Raw genomic sequence first — 22,706 nt, 5'->3', positions numbered from 1 at the left:
AGAGATATCTTTGGGATACAGTTTCTCACTTTTCCAGTGTTCCTTAAAGAGGACTTCGGGAATTATAGTATACAATGATCCCGAATCAATCATAAGGCTTACATTAAATTCACCTATGGTAAAGGAAGCAACAGGTCTGGACATCCTACGCACACTATCACACTCAACGGAATTCTCCTCTTGACTCACTACTAGAATTCTGTCTTTATAAGGAATGTCATGACACTCACCCACTACATTTATCCCTGATTTGATTTCCTTAGAGGACTTGGCACTTTCTCCACACATGCGGGCATAATGTCCCTTACGACCACACCTACGACAGTCTTTATTGATAGCAAAACACCTCTTGGAATCGGCCGAATGTTATACACTGCTACAACAAATGCATTCTTTCCCATTTACTTTTGAGAAAACAGATTTCTTCAAAAGAGCCTCAACTTCCTGCTGAGCACCTATAGCATCAGTAGACAATACCATAACATGAGCAGGTTTATCTTTCCTCTCTAGTTCTCTCATACATCGCTACGATTCTTCTGCAACTTTTGCCATGTCAATAGCCTCTTGCAAGCTGGGATCTTTTGCGGCCCAGAGCCTCTCTTGTATTTTTCTCTCACAACATTGTACTATCTGTTGGTCTCGTATCAACTCTTCAGTCATACAACCAAACCTACATTTAACTGATAACTCCCTCAACCTTGAAACAAACTCATTAATGGTTTCGTGATGATCTTGAGTCTAAAACTTATATCTAGTTAGAACTAAATTGGTTTCCTTAGCGAACCTAGTCTCCAACCTCTTTATAGCCTCTTTAAACACGTCATCCATCGGTTGACCATTTGCACCAAGCGCTGTCGGTAAATACTTACAAATACGCTGATCCTCACACCCCAATGTGCTCAATAAAATAGCCTTTTTCCTTTAAGACGAAAAAACCCTGTCCATCTAAAGCTACTATATAATTCTCTAACATTTCTATCCAATCCTCCCAGGGTACAGCAGGTGACCCTGGAAGAGGTAAAAATGGAGGTGGTGGTGAAATGTTACTGTGATTGGCCATCACTATAATAATAATCAAATGGATGAAATACTATTATGTCCACTGAAAACACAGTAAAAAAAACAGACAGAACAGATAAAACGTTGTAGAACACAGCTACTGATAAAGGTTAAAGCACATGGGAAACACAGTGGAAAAACATAAACTGGTGTGAAAATCACCGCGTGACCTGCAAAGTACCACACATCAATGCACAAATGTTAAATGGTGTGCAGATCACTGTGAACCTCAATAGAAACGGCAGATCAGCAAAGAACAGCCAGCGCTCTGCTGTCCAAACAGAACAGTCTCAAATCCACACATCTCGTATGCTCAACAAGTATGCAGGAGGTGCCGGAGATCAAAGAAGCAGCATCACATGCTTCAACTTCGTTATAATATAGCCGTGGAGGTGTCACCAGATTGTAGGACGCACCGGAAATCAGGGAAGCACCGCCTCACGCCTCCGCTTATCAAAATATGGACGTCAGATCAGGATGTGTCACAGGCTTCTTTGTGAAGACCACGCCTACCAAGGGTCTTAGAACAGCTCACAACTCCGGCAGCAGCGTCAACGTCGGGCATACGCTATGCCACAAAGGGCACTGGAGCCGAAGAAACCAAGAATCTCCGAACAGGGAACGGCTCCGGCAGCAGCGTCAACGTCAAACATATGCTGCACCACCAAGGGCACTGGAGCCAAAAAGATGAAGAGATGAACGCAGGTTGGCTCGGGTCATGTCTCTAACTGAAACTCGTCGCCCGAATGTGGTGAGGAAGAAGCTGGATACTTCAGCAGAGTTCATAAAGTAAGTTCATTTGCAAGGACACGACCCGGCGTCCTGCCATATCCAAGAGAGACTTCAACTGTCTGCTCTGGAATGTCCGAACATAGGCATTCGGCAAAACACAGAATGCGGCAACACTGTAAATCATAACATGTTGCATGAAATATTTGTAAATCTGCTACCTAATTTTTAACTACTCATTGACAGGCCCCCTCAAAGTTCTTTAAGCTGTAGTGATATTCTGTTTCAACATGCTTACTTTATATATTGTATTAACACTTTTGCTGTCATTACTTTTTTCATTTTCTTATTGTCTTTGTAAAATTGTCTTAACGTGATTTTTAACTTTTATGGTTTACCTGCATTAAAGATGACCATCAGTGGTTTAACCGTTTTAATACGAATAAACATAGGTCTGATCTGGTCCCAGCTGATTCTAGAAATCACTGTTGTAAATGTCTCAAAACCAGCACTCAGAAACCCTTTTATTAAAACCTAGTTGCTGCCAACAGAATTGTCCTTTAAAAATTAATACGTCTGTACAAAATCACCCTGTTTGTTAAAGGATATACTGGAAAGTAATTTCCTGTGAAAAAACCCATTTCAGTGATGAGGAAAATGAATGAAAAGGTTTTGAATTGTAAGTTTAAAGTTATATTTCACTTCAGGAAGTGTAGACGTAGGCTGGTCAATTACTGGTGTGATTTATTGTAAGCACCCAAAATATGCTAACAAAACAGAGTTGCTCTCTTTTTGGCATCATTTATAAAAGTCCTTAAGCTCCTGAGAAATGTATTTTTCAGGTTCATAATGTTAAAACTCAACTAGAAAACAAGCGCTTGAGCAGGCTGTTTACAGTGTTTTGTGAATTATTGATACATTTTGTTGTGCATTCGCCTGGTAATTTGGCACCATCTACAGAGTACATGTCTTTGGTTAACATCCTTTGAATATATATGTTTTCAACTATTGTTGTTATTATAATCAATCTGAAAATGTAATGCTGTACTACAGCCATTGCTCTGTACATTGTGTTATCACTTTGAGTGCAAGAGTTTTATTACAATTTAGCTAGACAATTTTTTCTAAGTGTTGCTATAACATTGCCCATCACATCCATTTTGCTTTCTTTCACTTCATCTGCACAAACTATCCGATTTTTAGTTTTGTACAAACAATGGTATTTAGTATTGGAACCTCTGCTTAGATACATTCTTCTGCAAACATATGGAGTTCCTTCTCAGAAGAGGCTGCCAGCTATTCCAGCCACATACAAATCTTGATGCAGGAAATGCACCCCCTCTTACTAGACCGTGTAATCCAGAAGGTTCCCAAGCACCAACTATACACTTTCTGCAGGCTTCGCAGGTTTACGAATGGAGCATTCAGAATAATGGCAGTTTCAGATATTTTGCAGACTGGATGATCCCACTGGACTTCTCGTTACATATTTTCACAGTCAGACATTTTCGGAGGCTTGTGTTGGGAAGTGAGCATTGACAGTCATTGACACCAAATTCATGAAGATTAATTCTTGAAGATTATGGCAGTAGTAGCAGACCATTTGCAACACTAGGGGTTTCACCTGTGTGATACCTGGTTGAGTGGCTGGTGAAACCTGCCTAACTGGAACTGGCACTGTAGCATCTAGAGACGACAATTATCCTTATGTAAGAGCTAAGATGTACTGCCAACCTATGTAAGCTCTCACTAACACGAACAAATAGACAATTCTTTTAAGGTGTAGTCCTGGACAACCAGGCCTTGAGAGCACATGTGCTCTATGCAGACTCCTGATGCTGCATACAATAAAAATGCTGACCCAGTCAGCACGGTCGGTCCTACGTTCTCTCGGCTGGATTAGTCTGGACTGTTCTCAACATCCAGATCTCTGCCTTAGCATGGCTTATGCCTTTGCTTTCTGGGTAAATGGCCCATCTTCCTCCTTATCAAGCTAATTTCAAGACAGTTCCCCCTATGGGGTAACTTATGGGGCCTCCCTGAGTCCAATGTTATTCAAACTTTTTTTAACACCTCTGACTTCTGTCATCTACTCCTATGTGTTCACTCTCTTAACCTATAGCTGACGCTTAGAATGTTGTCTCTTTTAAAGACTTTCTAAAAAATACTCTGGACAACTTTCTTGCAGAAAACGGCATTGTTTAGACACTTCCTGAAACACATCATTTGTCTTCTCCTTTCTCTGATTGGAAAATGTCTATAGGGAAGGGCGTCCCCATATGTATTAAGACTTGCCTTGGGATTGTAAACATACCAAAAAGTTAGTGGGGTCCACGTATTTTTCAGCAACTACCAATGCTAAATCAGACACGCTCAATGTTATTCTTTTGAGAAAGAACTCTTTCAGAGTTGCTAGGTTAGAGTCCTCTTCTGCATAATAAATGAAAAAAGCTAAACCTTATATTTTCAAAACCTGCACACCCTTGGGAATTAAGCAGAATGGGGTAAGCCTCGAATTCCCAGATTGTCTAGTGAAGAAATCTTACAGAGTGTTACCTTTTTTATATCAGTATGATATTTTCCAAATGTGGCATTTCCATCTTAAGTCCCATAAATATGGGCATGTTTGTAGTGCAGGTTGACACCATTTGCATTCTCTTAGGTCTTCTAAGTATAGTTCTATACGTTCTCGTTAAGTTGAGCGCCCCACAGGGCCTCAATCAAACAATGCAAGTTACCAGTTCTAGGAGGAAATCTTTCAAACATGGTACTTTGAGACCTTTCCATCTAATGACCCTTCGGGGCTCATTTTATCTGCACCCTAAGCAATCCATTTCTTTGGGCAGTTCTCGGCCATCCCGATCAGCCATCAAGAAGAAGTTCAAGGAGCTGTTTTCAGGGAATTGTCAAAAGATGCCATTTCTCCTCTACAACCCTCAATTGAACAAGATGATGTGAAAGGTGGAGCCATAGATAAACCCCTCTGATTCATACAAGTAGATGAATACGAGACATGTGCCTGCTTTTATTTCTTCCGACCTTCCCTGCCCTGGCTCCAGACTAATTACAGGGGACCAACAGCCCTTTGTGTTGAGGCAGCATACAGCCTATTCAAGTGTATGTAGGGCTGTGCACAACCCTGCCATATTTCCCGTGATGGGCCATCCAAGCACACCAAAGATCTCTATTGTGTGTGGATGTCTAGGAGGAATACATGAAGCCCAACTGTCAGCTACTCCCAGTCATGTGACCCAGAGACAAGCTGCAGGCACTAAGGGCCAGATGTAGGTAGGCAAAAAAATAGCGACTCGCAAATTGCGAGTATGTGCGACTCGCAATTTCCGACTTGCTAACTGCAATGCAGGTAGAAAGTGCGAGGACAATTTGCGACTCGCACACGGAGTCGCACCGCAGATAGCGAGTCCGCTGTTTGCGAGGTCGCTATTTGCGACCGCGCAAAAAACGGACTTGCAATTTGCGAGTGGGTGTCGCAAATAGCGACTGTGCTGAAAATGTAATGCATGTGCTGCAGAACACTCTGGAAAACACTTCAGAACACTCTGGAAAACACTTCCTGGCACATGATGATGACGACATCACAGCCAGGAAGTTTACAAATACACCTGGGAGGAGGGAGGACCACACCCATTTTAACTGCTGCACAGCTAACAAACAGAGCTCCAGCAACCATGGCTGACAATCCTAGGAAAAGGAAGCTAAAGTTTGCTGAGAAGGAGTTGGAGGTGCTAACAGATGAGTGCTGTCAGCATCATGACGAGCTGTTTGGCAGGGCAGCCCTCACTGTGCCAGACACAGAAAAGAAAATAATTTGGCAGGAGATCCAGGACAAGGTCAACTCCCTGGGGGTCAGCCACCAGAGTGTGGAAGAGGTTAAGAAAAGGTGGTATGACCTGTGCTCCCGGACCAAGGAGAGGGTGGCAGAGCGGCTCCTGGAGATGAGAGACACAGGAGGGGGACCATCGACTGTACCACCACCCACACCCCTGGAGGAAAGGGTAGAGGAGACCCTTGAGCCTGAGGCTGTCAGTGGAATGGGAGATCTGGACACCTTTGAGCCAGGACCATCAACCGGTGAGTACCATGTGACATGCATGCACCCCCATCAATGCCACACCCCCACCCACCTTGTACACAGGGGCATGCACAACCAAGATAGTTTCATTTCAGAGTAGCAAACACCAGAATGATGCATTATGGGCAATGTAGTCAAGTAGGCAGTTCATAGGCAACAGTTTATTAGGATGTTGATAACAGATAGTTGACCCTGACAGTGTGTTCCCTATGTCCCACAGGTCTCCCACAAGACACCCCCACCAGCCCAAGCAGCCAGGGGCCAATGGTCAGCCAGCACACACAGGAGACAACAGGACCAGCCACCACTGCTACCTGCACCACCAACACCATGCCCTCTCTGGAAATACCTGTTGCAACAGTGGTGTGCGAGCCTGCACCAGGTACAAGCCAGAGTGCCACGGCAGACAATACAGGGCCTCCACCGCTGCGCAGGCGACGTACAATGACAACAGCAGAGCAGCAGGCAGTCAAGGCATGCCTCCACAACACCAACAGAGGCCCAACTGCTACGGGGTCAGCGCCTGCAAAACGAACAATTAAGGAGGATTAGTGGGGTATTGCAGCGCTTTGAAAGAAATCATGCCATCAGTATGCAGCAGGTGCATTCGGAATTGCAGGTGATCGGCAACAACACGGGTGACCTTGCACTGTCTATGCGCGAACTAGTGGCAGGACTGCTAACCCAGAGTGACAGTGCACGGCGCAGGGACCGCCAGCTGCTGCAACGCCTGGACAGGATGGCCTCCTCTATAGTTAGGCTGGCTGTCAACACAACTGGGCTGTCTAGGCGCACAGTCAGCTTCCAGATGGACATGGGCCACTTTGCGGGTGATGTGGAACGGGGACTGGGCCGGATCAACCATGCAATAGACCTCATGGAGGCACAGCAGGTGGCCAGGGGCACAGGCGACACGCCACAGGACAGTGAGGAGGGCTCCACTGTCAGCAGTGTCTCTGCCAGTGACACCAGGGTGCTACGTAGTGGAAGCACAAGGCAGAGCACTGCTGACCCACCTAGTACCAGCCAGGCTGGCCGAGCCCGCCGTAGGGTGTAAGCTCCACACTGTCCCTGGGGTTGGGGCACATGATGTCAATGTGTCCCATGCCAGGTGGACTATTGAAGCCCCTGAACTGTTTCTCATGTACATAGTTTGGTTATTTGCACTTATTAAATCATTTGTTCTTTCCACTTAACATATGGACTCTTTGTTATATTGGTGAGTATGGTCGAAGTTGGCACGTACCTTCCAAAGTATTGGTTTGCAATGTGTTCCCATCTCAGTCTGCCTTGATTTGCGATGCTCCTATCCCCATGATGGCGATGTGGTTGCTCTTGCTCTTCATCTTCAGAATCTGGGTCTTCAGGGGTGAGAGGTAGCCCACTTCGGGTGGCAATGTTGTGCAGGATAGCACATGCAACAACTATTTTGAATGCCGTTATTGGGGTATACTGGAGGGCACCTCCACTTCGGTGGAGGCATCTGAACCTTGCTTTCAGCAGTCCGAAGGTACGTTCGATGATGTTCCTGGTCCTCTTATGTGCACTGTTGTATCTCCTCTCGCAATCATTGCTGGGTGTTAAGTACGGAGTCAGTATCCATGGACGAAGTGCATATGCACTGTCACCTGTTGGGCACAAAACGTACACTGTTAGCAAGGCATGGGTGGTTTGCACATTGACCTGTGTGCATGTCTTCAAGGTGTATTCAGCTCTACCTAGGAGGTATCTGTCTCCAAACTCCCCACGTTCCAGGGGTTGGTGTATCCCACTGTGCCTAAAAATGTAGGAGTCCTGGGTACTGCCTGGAAATTTGGCAACCATGTCATCGATGATATAATGAGCGTCACATACCACCTGAATATTGAGTGAGTGGGTACACTTCCTATTGCGGAACAGATATTCCAGCTTTGCAGGAGGGCATATTTGAATATGTGTCCCGTCTACACACCCTATGACATGGGGGAAGTTGGCAATCCGGCAAAATTCCAACTTGGTACTGTTGATTTCTGCCTCATTCCTGGGTAGGTATATGTATCGGGACATGTGTATGAGTAAGGCGTCTAGGAATGCCCTAAAGAACCGTGATAGTGCACTTTGGGATACCCCACCTGCCACAGCAATGACCCCCTGATAGCTACCCGAGGCCAAGAGGTGGAGTGAGCATAGCACTTGCACATGCGTGGGGATGGCGCAGCCGCGCACAGTCTGGCGTTCTAGCTGTGGTTTAAGTAAATCTATTAAATCTAGTATAGCTGCGATGCTAAGTCTATATTTGTCATAAATTTCCTCCTCAGTTTGCTGGAAGAGTGTCTGCCTTGTTCTGTAAATCTTCTCCTGTCTCTGGCTCCTCCTCCTCCTCTGCTGTACGGCGTGGGCTCTCCTCCTCACTGCTATCAGGTATATCTCCGCCATCTTGAGTAACCCAGATGCCTTCTGAGTCTCCTTTTATACTTTGGTAATGGTTACCACCTACTCTGAGTTAGTGGTAAATTGGAAGTGCAAAATGGGCTTTTTGCGACTAGTCGCAATTTGCGAGTGGCTATTGCATATGGTTTGTGACTCGCAAATTGCGACTTCCTATTTGCGGGTCGCAAAATGGGGTCGCTAATTTTGCACGTCGGTAACGGCTCGCATCGCATTTTGCGAGTCGGAAATGGGATTTTTGCATCCCATTTCTGATTTTAAGGGGTCGCAAATAGCGAATCGGGTCATTTGCGACTGGCAAAAGTTTGCTACATCTGGCCCCAAGTGGCTAGGGCAGGAAAAATCCAACTTTCTAAAAGTGCCATTTTCAAAATCGTAATTTAAAATCTAACTTTGCCATAAGAGGGGATTTTTCATTACAATTTCAAAGATACCAAACATGAACAGCTTACCTGTTCCCATTTGGAAGTTACAGCTTATTAAATGTAATAAGGTAACTTCCATGTTATCCTATGTGAGAGGTAGGTCTTGCAGTAGTTAAAAACACATTTAAGAGGTTTTCACTACCAGGACATGTATAACTTAAAAGTATGTGCCAACCTTTTAAATACACTGCTTTTTGCCTGAGCTGTCCAGGGCCTAAGTTTAGAGTGTCTTATGTGTATTAAAAAAAGAGGTTTGGGCTTTGCAAAATGTTTATTTTGCTAGGTCAAATGGCAGTTTAAAACTGCACACACGCTGCAGTGGCTGGCATGTGTGTTGTTAAAGGGCTACTTAAGTGGGTAGCACCATCAGAGCTACAGGCTCACTGGTACCACTTTAGTAGGAATGTGCAACTAAATTAAATATGCCAATTGTTCATAAGCCAATTTTACCATGTTTAGAGGAAAGAGCACAAGTACTTTAGCATTGGTTAGCAGTGAAAAAGTGTGCAGAGGCCTAAAGCCAGCAAACCAGGAGGGTGGAAGGCAAAATGTTAGGGGGAAAACCACTCCAAGTATGCCAGGTCTAACAACTCACCCATGCATCTCATAGTAAATATGGACAGTAAAAAAACTTTACAAAATGAGAAACTTCAGAGATACGTCCTTCAACATTTCAAAAGGTTCGACTTCCAGAAAGAATAAACGTTTCTAATTTGGAAAAATGTTTTTACTTTTAAGATGACAAAACCTTTAAAAAGCCTGGATACCTAAACTTTTATTTCAGGCGAAGATCTCTGAAGAGAACAAAATGCTTTGATGGACACCCACTGGAGTTTTCAGGTAGCAGTAGACCATCCCTTTTCAAAACCCTTCTCTAGAAACTGCATAATATTATCCTGGAAACAAACATTGATTACATCCTCCACCCTATACCACTTTCAGAAGGAGGACCAATGATGAGCATAAGCTTTTCTAGTTGATTCTCTCCTTCATTCCTCCAGAGGATTAACAACAGGTAAGGAAAGACCTAATTTCCTAAACACTTCTCTTTCAACATTTAAACCGTTAGTCTCAACCTTTGAAGAACATAATCTGACAACAGTGGATGAGGAACCGGGGATAAGGTGGAAGTGGAATGAACAAGAACTGCTCCACTAACAACTCCCTCAGTAGAGTTAACCAATATCTTCTCGGTCAGTATGGCCAGACCAAACTACCTTTGCTTCCTTTCTCTTGATTTTCACTAGAAAATAAGGAATTAGAGCAATGAGAGTAAATACAAACAACTGAACCTTTGGCCACTGTGATGTAAAAACATCCACCCTGAGGCTCAGGAGTCCTGACACCTCGCAAAGTACTGAGGCAGGAGAGCACTGTTGCTGTCTGCAAAGAGATCCACATCAAATTTCCCTGAAAATTAGAACAGTAAGTCTCAGATTTTGTGATGATAGCAAAACCCTGGTAAAAGAATGTACTTTCTGAGTCTCCTTCCCTGCTATGTGAATAACTTTGTTGAATTCAGATTATTTTCTGCCCAACTGCAAGTTGTATGACCTAAAACACTGAGGGATGCAGAGATGCGCCAAATTGGCTGTTCAAATAAGAAATTACTATTGTATTATCCGCCTTGATCAACACATTTGCTCCTTTTATTTTCTGTTAAAAAAATAAGAGCACCGCAAGCCATCCTTAACTCCCTCAAATTTGATGAATTGTTCCTCTGATGAATTGTCCAGTAAACCGCTAGTATCCATAGTCAGGAACAACACAGGATGATGTAACAGAGATATTTCTCTGTCCAGATTGAAAGGATCCAGCTACCAAGTCAACTGGAAACTCAAATTGTCTGATATTAAAATTTGAACCTCCCCACAGACGAATCCCCTTGCTGCAGCCTATGGGTTTCTAGATGGCCCAGATATAGGCAAGCCCAAAGAAACATAAACAAAAAAATAGAAGTCATATGATAAAGGTTTTGCTGACAGGCCCATCAGATTATCGAATGAGGGATCAATAGCAACTTTCTGTTGCAGATCTAATTCATCTTTAGAAGAAAATACAACCCAATCTTAAACCTGTGTACAAACGATCTTTCTGGATCTCTCCATTTCCTCTTACTTAACCCCATTTCACATGTAATGGGCTGCACCTCTTCCAATGGAAGATGCAAATTTGAAGAAACATAATTAATGAAGCCCTTTAGTTTCCTTTGTTTGAACATATTTCCCGCTTGGCGCAAACTAATCAGGGGCATCAGTATCATAACTGGAAGATAGCCAATAGAAGTAAACTCACAAAGTAGAAGAGAAAGTCATCTGAGATGAATCAGACATTGGAGGAGAATGGCCATTATTCAGATCATCCTGTTGCCTTCAGAAAGCTTCAGATACAGATCCTCATTTCCACTTTGGCAGTCCCACCACAGGGCCACCAAAGCTGCGGGGAGGATGCCACTGCCATGGCGGTGGCATCACCCCCTGCCGTATTGCAATGTCCCGCCGGTCTGACTGGTGGGAACATTGCAATAGAGCGTTCCCGCCAGTCAGACTGGTAGGAACAATGCTACGAGATAGCACTCTGCTCCCCTAAAGGAGCCAGGTGCTATCTCATAGCACGGAGGGTGCCGACCAGCACCCTCGGAATGCACGCTGTCTGCAGAGCAGACTGCACATTCTGATGGTGCTGGGCAGGGGGGGCAGCACACCTGCACCGCCAGCCTTTCCATGTTTGTGAAACTGCCATGGAAAGGCTGGCGGTGCGAGGAGTTATAATCAGCCAGGCGGCGCTGAGTTCAGCGCAGCCCTTGCTGAGTACAACTCTGACCACCATTATGTCGTCAGGAACCATGGTCCCCCCCGGGTGGTCTGCCCGCCAGGTTGGCATTGGATGGACGGACCGCCTGGAGTGCCCTGGTCCAACAGTCAACGTGAGTGTGCCGGTCCTCGGACTGTCACACTCATAATGAGGCGCATAGGCTTGATCATAAACTGGAGCTGTTTATCCAGTAACCCATTACCGCTTTCTGAGGGTCTTTATAATGTTAAACTTCTTTTTGAGATTGATAAATTTATTTCAGAATTAAAGCCAATGCCATACTTCTGCTTTTCAGTGGGGTTGCCTATTTTGAAACAATTATACAGGGGAACCTCAGTGTTAAGCCCCTTAAATACTGACAAAGGAGGGCTCTTACCCAGGATCATGTAGGCATAAAAGAGGAAATTATTTTCCGATGCCTTAAAATGACAAACTAAGGGCCTCATTTACTAAGAAGTGATGCAGCACCGTGCCAAATTGGCAGCATCAAGCTGTGTCACTTCAGATATGCAGGCATGCACCATATTTATTACAATACAGCACACCCCTGTGTTTTCCCTAGCGTTTGTGCTAAAATTAACTGCCTAGCGCCAACGTAGCCACCCTTGCACCATAGCACAAGGGTGCATTGTAGGGAATGATTGTTTATGTGAAGGAAGGTGTCCCTTCCTGCACATAAACAATCAATAACGGCAATTTGGTAGTCCTATGTGTGCTGCCCTTAACCTTCCTGCAGAAAAACAATCATTAATTGTGTTCTGCTCTTCCTACGTCTGCTGTACAATGCAGCACACATAGGAAAAGCAAAAACGAGGAGAAATAAAAGTATTACTCCTAGTTGCGGCATGCTAAAGCCACCTGTAGGCTGGTGTTAGTTTTTTGGCTCTACCTCTCTACCTCAGGTGTACGAATGCTCATAAATCTGGGACAACGTAAAAATGCAATGGATGTTGCAGTGGAAATCCCAGAGCAACACCCACTGCACGCCCCTTTCATAGAAAGTGATGCGTGTAAAGGGACCATATTTACAAAGCAGCATTCAGCCACAATAAGTGGCTTACCGCCGCTTTGTAAGTATGGGGCAGACCATTGCACCACTGGAAAGTCCTCGTAAATGATGGCCTAAAAGTGTAACCTAGGTAGTGGTTTACACCAAAAAGGAGGAAGAATCAAAGGTATTTTGAAACAGGCATAAAACGAGACACCTCTTCTAAACCAGCTGAGTCAGACATAAAAGTAGGATTTTTCCACAGCTTGACTGTTCAAAGAAGAAAAGAGCAGAAATGAAGGTTGGTAAGCATACTATATACTTAATCCTTAAAAAAATAAAAGAATCAAGAATTAATATATAAAACAGGAACCCTGTTCAAACTTTCTTTCTAAAATTACACTCTCTCTTTTTTGTTTTTTTTAGTAATACTGGCCTTAATTGCAGAGAAAGAAAATATGTGCTCTTAAATAAATGCCAACATTAAGCTCTGATTATGTGAAACAACATGTCCATAACAATGAAAACACACAGGCCCAGCTATTTTTTAAACTAGTCTGATGTAATAGTCAGACGATGAAATGAAATGCTTGTGAATCAAGCAGAACCAACTCTGCTACGAGCTTGAAAGGCAAATACCAAAAAAATGACAACAAAAACAAAATTAGCTCTACTTTCTCTTGATTACTTTCATTTTTAGCCCTTCTGTAAGAAGGGATAAGCATGCCCGGCACTACTTACAAACAAACCTCTGGGAAGGAAGGCTCAGCACTGCTTCTCAAAAGGTTCTCTGCACCTTGAGGCCCCCCTCCACTATGAACAGAACTGTTTGTGCTGGACTGAGAAGGTAACTTTTCAGCAAGACTAACTTGTACCCTATATCCTACCCACGCTCTATTGTGGTCAGTCTGAACTTGTGACTTTCTCCTGGTCTCATATGACCAGATAGCTGCACATGGCGTTTTGTGCTTTTTGGCTCAATTTTTCACTAACATCTTAAAAATGCATAGCTCCAGATTTCACTGATTGGATTTTTTTCATTTTGAGGTCAACTTATTTGTTACATTTTGTTCTATGGTTCTAAATTTGAATGGGATTTTTCTTGTGTTGTGTTGTCACTTTATTACTGTTTGAAGTGCTTCATAAATACTTTACACATTACTTCTAAGTTAAGCCTTACTGCTCTGTGCCAAGCTACTAGGGTGTTGAGCGCAGGTTAATTTGGGGTTTGCTTGTGCATCACTCTGGCAAGGATTGTGGTTGGTGCTTGAGTAGGGTATCACCCACCTCAACCAGTAACCCAGTTGCTCACATTGGTGGCATTGATGAATTTAGGACTTATGTTTGTACAGTGTCATTCAATTATTTTGTGTTATGCCGAAAATCCTAGACATGTAATCTAAGTCCAATTTGGTTTTACATTCTCCTTGATTGGCCTGTTTGCTTTTTCCAAATTCACCCTTACTGTGTCTAACTGTTTGTGCCTGTTGAGCCTGGCTTTACCTGCAAGAATGGAACTTGAGCTCCTCCATCTGGAGAGCTACACTGTGGCTGGGCTCAAGGAATGTTGCAAGAAGAGGGCCCAGACTTCCAAAATAAGCACCAGGAAGGCAAAGCTCCAAAAGGATCTGAGGACATAGGTGGAGGCCCACCAGTTGCCAGTCACAACAGATGATCAGGATGGAGAGGATGGAGTGGAGGGGCCATAGCAGGGCCCAGGCGAGGGTCCTGAGATGCAGCAGTCAGCTGAGAAGGATGACCTGTCTCCTGAGTTGGAGCTCCCTACCAAAGTAGAGACCATTGTGTCATTTTGAGGCATGTCCCCAGAGAAGATGGCGGACAGGAAGGCTGAGAAAGGGATATTTGGCTGCAGATGTCCCAACAATAAATGGAGAAAAAGAAACTGGCCATGGAGGAAAGGAAACATGCCATGGAGGTAGAGAGAGCCTTAGCAAAGGGAAAACTGGCAAAGGAGAAAAGAATTGCCTTGGAGTAGTTGGCTCATGAGAGGAACCTTAAGGAGCTGGACATCACGGACAGACAGGCAGGGTTCATAAGTGATGGTTGCAGTGTACCTACAGTGCCCTCAGCAGACCAGAGGGACCACATTTCTAAAGCTCTGCCACCGGACTTTGTTGTTAGGACAACATTGGTAAGTGGTATCAAGCTGATGGGATAGCTTTACAGATGCATAGGATCCCTGAAGAGAATTAGGGGGCTAGCCTCTGTAAGGATATCCATAGTGAGGGGAGGCTCACCCTACTGGCCCTAGAGAAAGGGCCAGGATGAGGTACCCTCCATGAATGAATCCTTGTCAGAAAATATGGCCTCACCCCAGAGAAGTATAGGCAGAAGTTTAGGGACAGCCAGAAGGTGGCCTGTCAGTCTTGGGTGAATTGATTGAATTCCTTTTGCAAGGCACTGGATGGTTGAGTGAAGGGAAGTGAAGTAAAGTAATGCCAAGGGCTGTATAACTTGATTGCCAGAGAGCAAATGTTCAGCTTTTGTTTTGCAGATCTGGGACAACACCTTATTACAAGTAGGCTCACTTACTCCTTGGAGCTTGGTAAGGAAGTGGACCGCGGGCTCAGCACCAGGGCCCACAAGAAGGTATCTGGGAGGGATCACCACAAGGGTGGCAGGGTCCCCACCAGGGGAAGGAGTGGGGAGACAGACATAGAAACAAGGAGTTCTCTAAAGTTCCCCATACAAGTTCTAAGGGTCAGGTCTTCCAATCCCTTCCTGAACAGAAAAACAAATGGTTCCCTTATAATAGGTACTCAGTACTATGGGTGCCAACAGTTTGGCAACTGCAAGGGGGATGACAAGTGTCCAAAGTGGGCACAGCCTCCAACTGCAGGGCAGAGACCGGGGCTGGCAAGCGTAGTACTTGCGGAGGTGATTGCCCCAGATATTATGGGGGTAGTGTAGAGGTTATCTTATTGTCCCTGGGTGGCTACGGGATGTTGCCAATGGCTCACATGCCTAGTAGTACTAAGACTTATAGGCAGTGGATCACCATCAATGGGCAGAGGGTGGAGGTTCCGAGAGACAAGAGACAGTGGAGCCAGCATGCCAATTGTCAGATCTTATCTTGTGCCTTCGGAGCATGTAGTCCCTAATGTATCAGGTTATTGTAGATGACAGTCATGAGGCACTATCAATTGACTCTGGTTCCCTTTGTCTGAGGGTGGCTGGATCTCTAGTTCCGTAATGGTAACTGTGAGTCCACCCATGCCTGTGGATTGTCTGCTTGGCAGTGACCTAGAGCACACCATCTGGAAAGAGGTGAAGCTCAGATCACACCTACAGATGTTACGGTTGCCTGAGTTGGTATGTCTGACCTCCAGGTCCATGGCTGCCAGAGAGGATAGTCAGGAGAACCTGGACCTTAGAAGAATGGTTCAAACGCCTGCCATAAAGAGAAAGGGTAAGAGCATGGGAAACCTGCTCCTGAAGCTCCCACAGTCTGGGAGAAGGCTGAGTCTGAGGGTGACACCCCAGAACCTACAGGAGAGGACATTGCTGCTCTGGGAAACCTACCTGAACTGTCGAACTGGCAGAAGGAAGGGGTCTCACAAGGGAGGAATTTTACAAAGTGCAGATTAAGTGTCCTGCTCTGGAGGCCTATGGCGGCAGGCCAATGTCCAGGCAGGTGGTGATTCTTCTAGTGATCACCTGTTCTTTTGGGAGAATGGTGTCCTTTATAGCGAGCTTAAGGTTCCTGAGCCTGGTTGGTAGTCCCCCAGTGCTACAGAGCCCTCCTACTGAAGCTGACTCATGATGTTCCCCTAGCAGGTCATATAAGGCAGGACATGTCCTTTGACAGGCTTGTCACACACTTCTATTGTCCTGAAATGAGGAGAGCCTCAGATAAGTTCTGCAGGTCCTGTCCTACCTGCCAGGCCCGTGGCAAGTCAGAAGAGAAGCCCAAGGTTCCCCTGCAACTTGTTGTTGTCATTGGCACCCCCTTTGAAAGGTTGGTGATGGAACTGTTTGGGCCTCTGGACCTCAAGAAAGCCAAGGGTGGCAGTTCATCCTGGACTCCGTGGATCGTGCCGCCTGATTCTCAAAGGCTATCCCTCTGAGGACAGTAATTTCACCAGCAGTGGCCAGGGCACTGATGGGGATCTTTACCAATGTGTGGTTCCCCAAGGAGGTGGTGTCAGACGTGGTAGTAACTTCATGACAGCGTACATGAAGGCCATGTGGAAGGAGTGTGGGTTAACCTACAAGTTCTATACTCCATACCACCCTGAAGCCAGTCGACTTGTTGGGATGATAATGGGCCTGTCCGAGACCTTGAGTAGGAAGTGGGATGTCCTCTTGCCATGCCTGTTGTTTGTGTACCTACCGGGAAGTGCCTCAGAAGGGGCTTGGCTTTAGCCCCTCTATGCCCCTGAACGGGCACCCATTGCAAGGACCACTCAGTCTGATCAAGGAGGAGTGGAAGCAAGCTCCCAGGAAGGCCCCCCAAGAAGTGTTGAGCTACATGTGGCACACTTGACCCAGATGAAGCACTTCTGGAAAAAGGCCAAAGAGAGTGTAGAAACGAGCCAGGAGATCATGAAACAGTGTTATGAACAGAAGGCCACAGTGGTCGTATTTTAGTCTTGAAAAGAAGAGTGAGTGCATGAGCCTGTGGAGCCCATGGCCCTACAAGCCCACTGGACTAGGTCATATGAGGGAAAAGAGAGCAAGAGCGAGGTCACAAAAATCCCAGGAACTGTTTAAGGGTTTTGCATGTAAATCGCCTCAGACCCCAATTTGCAAGATTTGAGGTAACCATGCTGCTAGCCTTGGATGATGGAGTGGGGAAGGAGAGGGAACTTCTCCTGACCTCCTTTCTTCCAGGGAGCAGGATGGGTCAGTGGAGGGTGTCAGCCTCACCCCTACCCTCAACCTAGAGCAATAGAGGGATGGCCACCCATTGGTGGGCAGTTTCCTTTTTCTTTTCTCATTTACCCCAGGAGTCTCTACATGGTGCACCCATGATGTTGATACTGGAGACAGTATGCTTGTGAAGTGTAAGATCTAAAAGCTATCTGATGAGGTGAGGAGGAAGTCTACGAAATCTGGTGCTAGGATCAATGAGCACTCAAACTGTTGTTGGTCCAGCCCATTGGTATGTGTCCCCAAAGCTGCCTCTCCAAGTACCACCTCAATGCTGTCACCAAGACTCATGTACACCCCATTCGCCAAACTCATGAGCTCATAGATTGGTTGGGAGCTTCCATGTACCTCAGCATGTTTAACGCCTGGATATTGGCAGACTGCCTTGACCAAAGGGGTTACAGAGTGGTCTACTTTCTTTTTCCCAGAAGGCCACATCCAGTTCCGGGTGTTGCCCTTCGATTTGAAGAACACCCCAGCCACCTTCCAGAGGTTGGTCAACCAGCTCCTCGCTGGATTGGTGAACATTAATGCTGCCTATCTTGATGACATTGCGGTCGTCATTTCTAGCTGGGAGGACTACATGTGCCACCTCAGGGAAGTGCTTCAGGCTCTGCAAAGGGCAGACCTGACTATCAAGGCCAGTAAGTATCAGTTAGGGCAGGGTTCAGTGGTCTACTTGGGACACCAGTTGGGAGGAGGAAAGGTGGAGCCCCAAACCCCAGACACAGGTGAGAGTCGTCCTAAGCCTCACCAGATACTACAGGAGATTCATAAAGGGGCATGGCACTATTGTTGCTCCCTTGACAGAGCTGACTTCTGAGAAGCAGTACGATTCTGACACCCTGAAGAAGGCCATGTGCACAGCACCGGTGGTCAAGACCCCTGACTTCTCTAGAGAATTCATTGTGCAGACAGAAGCCTCAGAGCATGGCATAGGGGAAATGCCCTCACAGCTGACATAGAGGGACTGGATCAAGCTGTAGCCTTTATTATTAAGAGGTTACTTTCACAGGGAACAGAGGTGGAGTGCAGTAGAAAGGGGAGCCTTTGCAGTGGTCTGGGCACTGATGAAGCTGAGACCATACCTCTGTGGGGCTCAGTTCTGAGTTCACACATACTATGGACCCCTCAGATTGCTTATGCAAAAAAAAAGGGGGGGATCCCAAAATGTTAAGGTTGTTCATCTTTCTAGAGGGAATAGACCTTACAGTGGAACACCGCCCTGGTCAGACCACTCCATTGCTGACGGTTTGTCCAAGTTATTGTGCCTCAGTGATGAGAACTCCCAGGAGGTTGGGTACTTCTCCCTACTTTAGCTTGGGGGTACACATGTTAGACCTGTCAACCTCAGGGTGGTCTTCTCCCAAATGTTTTGCCCTCTCCTTCCTATTTTGCTGAATTTGTGTTTGTTGGTCTTAGGACTAACCAGTGTTAAAGATTGGCATATTGAATTTACTTATAAGTGCCTAGTAAAATGGTATACCATATAACCAGGGCTGGTAAGCTAAGGGGCATGTTTATATGTACTTTGAGCATCATTCATTTTTACGCTAATTCAGCGCAAACTTAACTCCATATTTATATTTTGACGCTAGACCCACCTACCACCAAAATATTAGAGTTAAAGTCATTTTTTGCATCAATGAGATGCATGGTAAGCGTTCCTGTCCAAAAAAGGACTCAAAGCCCCTAGCGCCTTGTAGGAAAATGATTCCCTGTTGCAGTTACCCCCCACTTTTTGCCTGGTATTGATGCTGACTTGACTGAGAAGTGTGCTGGGACCCTGCTAACCAAGCCCGAGCACCAGTGTTCTAAAAGTGTACCATTGTTTTCACAATTGGCACACCCCTGGCACACAGATAAGTCCCTTGTAAAAGGTACCAGTGGTACCAAGGGCCCCGTGACCAGAGAAGTTCCCTAAGGTCTGCAGCATGTGTTGTGCCACCCTAAGGGACCCCTCACCTAACACAGGCACACTGTCATTGCAGATTGTGTGTTGGTGGGGAAAAAAGGCAAAGTCGACATGGCATCCCCCTCAGGATACTATGGCTGCAAAATACTGCCTGTGGCATAGGTAAGTCACCCCTCTAGCAGGCCTTACAGCCCTAAGCCATGGTGCATTATACCACAGGTGAGGGCATGGCTGCATGAGCAATATGCCCCTACAGTGTCTAAGCCAATTCTTAGACATTGTAAGTACAGTGTGGCCATATCAAGTATATGGTCTGGGAGTTTGTCAAAAACAAACTCCACAGCTCCATAATGGCTACACTGAATTCTGGGAAGTTTGGTATCAAACTTCTCAGAATAATAAACCCACACTGATGCCAGTGTTGGATTTATTACAAAATGCACACAGAGGGCATCTTAGAAGATGCCCCCTGTAATTTACCCAATCCTTCAGTGCAGGACTGACTGGTCTGTGCAAGCCTGCTGCTGAGAGACGAGTTTCTGACCCCCTGGGGTGAGAACTTTTGTGCTCTCTGAGGACAGAAAAAAAGCCTGCTCTGGGTGGAGGTGCTTCACACCTCCCCCCTGCAGGAACTGTAACACCTAGCAGTGAGCTTCAAAGGCTCAGGCTTTGTGTTTCAATGCCCCAGGGCACTCCAGCTAGTGGAGATGCCTGCCCCCTGGACACAGCCCCCACTTTTGACGGCAAGTCCAGAGGAGATAATGAGAAAAACAAGGAAGAGTCACCCAGCAGTCAGGACAGCCCCTAAGGTGCCCTGAACTGAGGTGACCCCTGCCTTTAGAAACCCTCCATCTTGATTTTGGAGGATTCCCCCAATAGGAATAGGGATGTGCCCCGCTCAGGGAGGAGGCACAATGGGGGTGTAGCCACCCTCTAGGACAGTAGCCATTGGCTACTGCCCTCCCAGACCTAAACACACCCCTAAATCTAGTATTTAGGGGCACCCAAGAACCCAGGAAATCAGATTCCTGCAACCTGAAGAAACAAGAAGCACTGCTGACCTACAAGCCTGCAGAGAAGGAAGAAGACGACAACTGCTTTGGCCCCAGCCCTACCGGCCTGTCTCCAACTTCGAAAACCTGCTCCAGCGACTCAGAGGACTGCCCTGAACTAAAGGACCAAGAAACTCCAGTGAACAGCGGCCCTGTTCGAAAGCAGCTACTTCTTTGCAACAAAGAAACAACTTTACAAGACTGCACTTTTCCTGCGGGAAGCGTGAGACTCTACACTCTGCACCTGACGTCCCCGGCTCGAGATCCAGAGAACCAACTCCACAGGGAGAACTCCCCGGCGACTGCAAGCCCGTGAGTAACCAGTAACAAGGGACCCAACGTCTGGAACCAACACTGCACCCGCAGCCCCCAGGACCTAAAGGAACCGAACCTCAGTGCAAGAGCGACCCCCAGGCAACCCTCTGCCTAGCCCAGGTGGTGGCAATCCCGAGAAGCCCCCCTTGTGCCTTCCTGCAACGATGGAGTGACCCCAGGGCCCCTCCATTGTTTCCTATCTGAAACCCGATGGCTGCTTTGCACAGTACACCCAGCCATCCCTGTGCCGCTGAGGGTGTACTTTGTGTGCCTACTTGTGTCCGCCCCAGTGCTCTACAAAACCCCCCTGGTCTGCCCCCAGAGGACGCGGGTACTTACCTGCTGGCAGACTGGAACCGGAGCACCCCTGTTTCCCATAGGCACCTATGTGTTTTGGGCACCTCTTTGACCTCTGCACCTGACCGGCCCTGAGCTGCTGGTGTGGTGACTTTGGGGTTGCCTTGAACCCCCAACGGTGGGCTGCCTATGCCCCAAACTTGAGACTTGTAAGTATTGTACTTACCTCCAAAACTAACCTTTACTTACCTCCACCCGGAACTGTTGATTTTTGTACTGTCTACTTTTAAAATAGCTTATTGCCATTTTTACAAAGACTGTACATGATATTGTGTTCATTCAAAGTTCCTAAAGTAAGTGAAGTACCTTGCATTTAAAGTGTTTGATGTAAATCTTGAACCTGTGGTTCTTAAAATAAACTAAGAAAATATATTTTTCAATATATAAACCTATTGGCCTGGAGCAAGTCTTTGAGTGTGTGTTCCTCATGTATTGCCTGTGTGTGTACAACAAATGCTTAACAGTACACTCTGATAAGCCTACTGCTCGACCACACTACCACAAATAGAGCATTAGTATTATCTAATTTTTCCACTATCTTACCTCTAAGGGGAACCCTTGGACTCTGTGCACACTATTTCTTACTTTGAAATAGTACATACAGAGCCAACTTCCTACACGCCTCATTTATCCTTCAGTGCAAAAAAGGTGCACGGGGAGAGGCGGGCCTGAATAATGGCACTAAGCCTGCTTAGCACCATTATTTAACGCCTGGGTCAGGGCAGGCGTTAGGGGACCCGTGGACCCATTTCCATGGTCAAACACCATGGTAAGAGCCCATAGGTGCCCACCCAAAGCCTCAGGAACACCCCCACCAACATTAGAGGGACACCACAGGGTGGGGACCCCATTCCAGGTAAGTAGAGGTAAGTATTCTAAATATTTTTTAAAGTGCCATTGGGGGCCTTGAAATGGGCCTTTCCACATGGTACTGGGTGCAATGGCTATGCCCAAGAGGCCCTCGTCTGCTGCGGTGGCCATTGAGGTGGTGGGCATACTCCTGTCTTTTATAAGACAGACGTCATGTGGTTTGGATGGTTTTGCGTCAGGAAATGATGTTAGGCTGGTTTAAGGCATTTTTTTTGCCTCTAACCATCCTAGCTTCATTTTTTGGTGCAAAACCCACTTCCCCCATACCGCCACCCCCACACGGCTAACGTCATTTTTCTAGACGCTAGCCCACTTGCGGGATTCCATAAATTTGGCACCCGGCTGGTGCTCTGGAATGCTGCAAGCTGGCGCTATACTTTTTGACGCAAAAATGCACAAACAGTTTTGCGTCAAAAAGTATTAATATGGTCCTAAATGCTTCTAGTGTTCCTGCAGCACGCATTGTACCATCCTCTTGAGTAGCCTCTAACACATGTCACAGACCTTCCATTGCAGCCTGTGAGCAGTTTTAAACTGCCAGTTAGACTTGACAAAACAAAAACCTTGCCAGACCTGAAACTCCCTTAAAATATAGATCACCGCTAAGGTAAGCCCTAGAGAACCCATTGGCCAGAGTGCAGTGTATTTAAAACAGTGGACAAGTACTTTCACATTTTACGAGGCCTGCCTCTCCCATACGGATAACATTGGGTTACCCTATTTAATTTGATAAGTGATAACTTTTTTGTGGGAGGAGGTAGAAATGTTG

At 46.0% G+C, this 22,706-nt stretch overlaps 1 protein-coding gene across 3 annotated transcripts in view; it reads left to right on the top strand.

The window, feature by feature from the left end:
- LOC138265818 (ubiquitin carboxyl-terminal hydrolase 12A-like) overlaps positions 1 to 22,706 on the top strand; it is a 735,388-nt gene that overhangs the window by 593,999 nt on the left and 118,683 nt on the right. The window contains exon 13 of one of the 3 annotated variants that reach the window (XM_069213885.1): positions 6,102 to 6,576. The exons of the other annotated variants lie outside the window; for them this stretch is intronic. Within the exon in view, the coding sequence (XP_069069986.1) occupies positions 6,102 to 6,433 (332 nt within the window). The 3' untranslated portion in view covers positions 6,434 to 6,576. Of the gene's footprint in view, positions 1 to 6,101; positions 6,577 to 22,706 lie in introns of those variants that run through there. 3 annotated transcript variants of the gene reach the window in all.

The sequence above is a fragment of the Pleurodeles waltl genome, chromosome 11 (genome assembly GCF_031143425.1).
Source record: "Pleurodeles waltl isolate 20211129_DDA chromosome 11, aPleWal1.hap1.20221129, whole genome shotgun sequence".
NCBI lineage: Eukaryota > Metazoa > Chordata > Amphibia > Caudata > Salamandridae > Pleurodeles > Pleurodeles waltl.
This window is presented reverse-complemented; position numbering and strand designations above follow the sequence as displayed.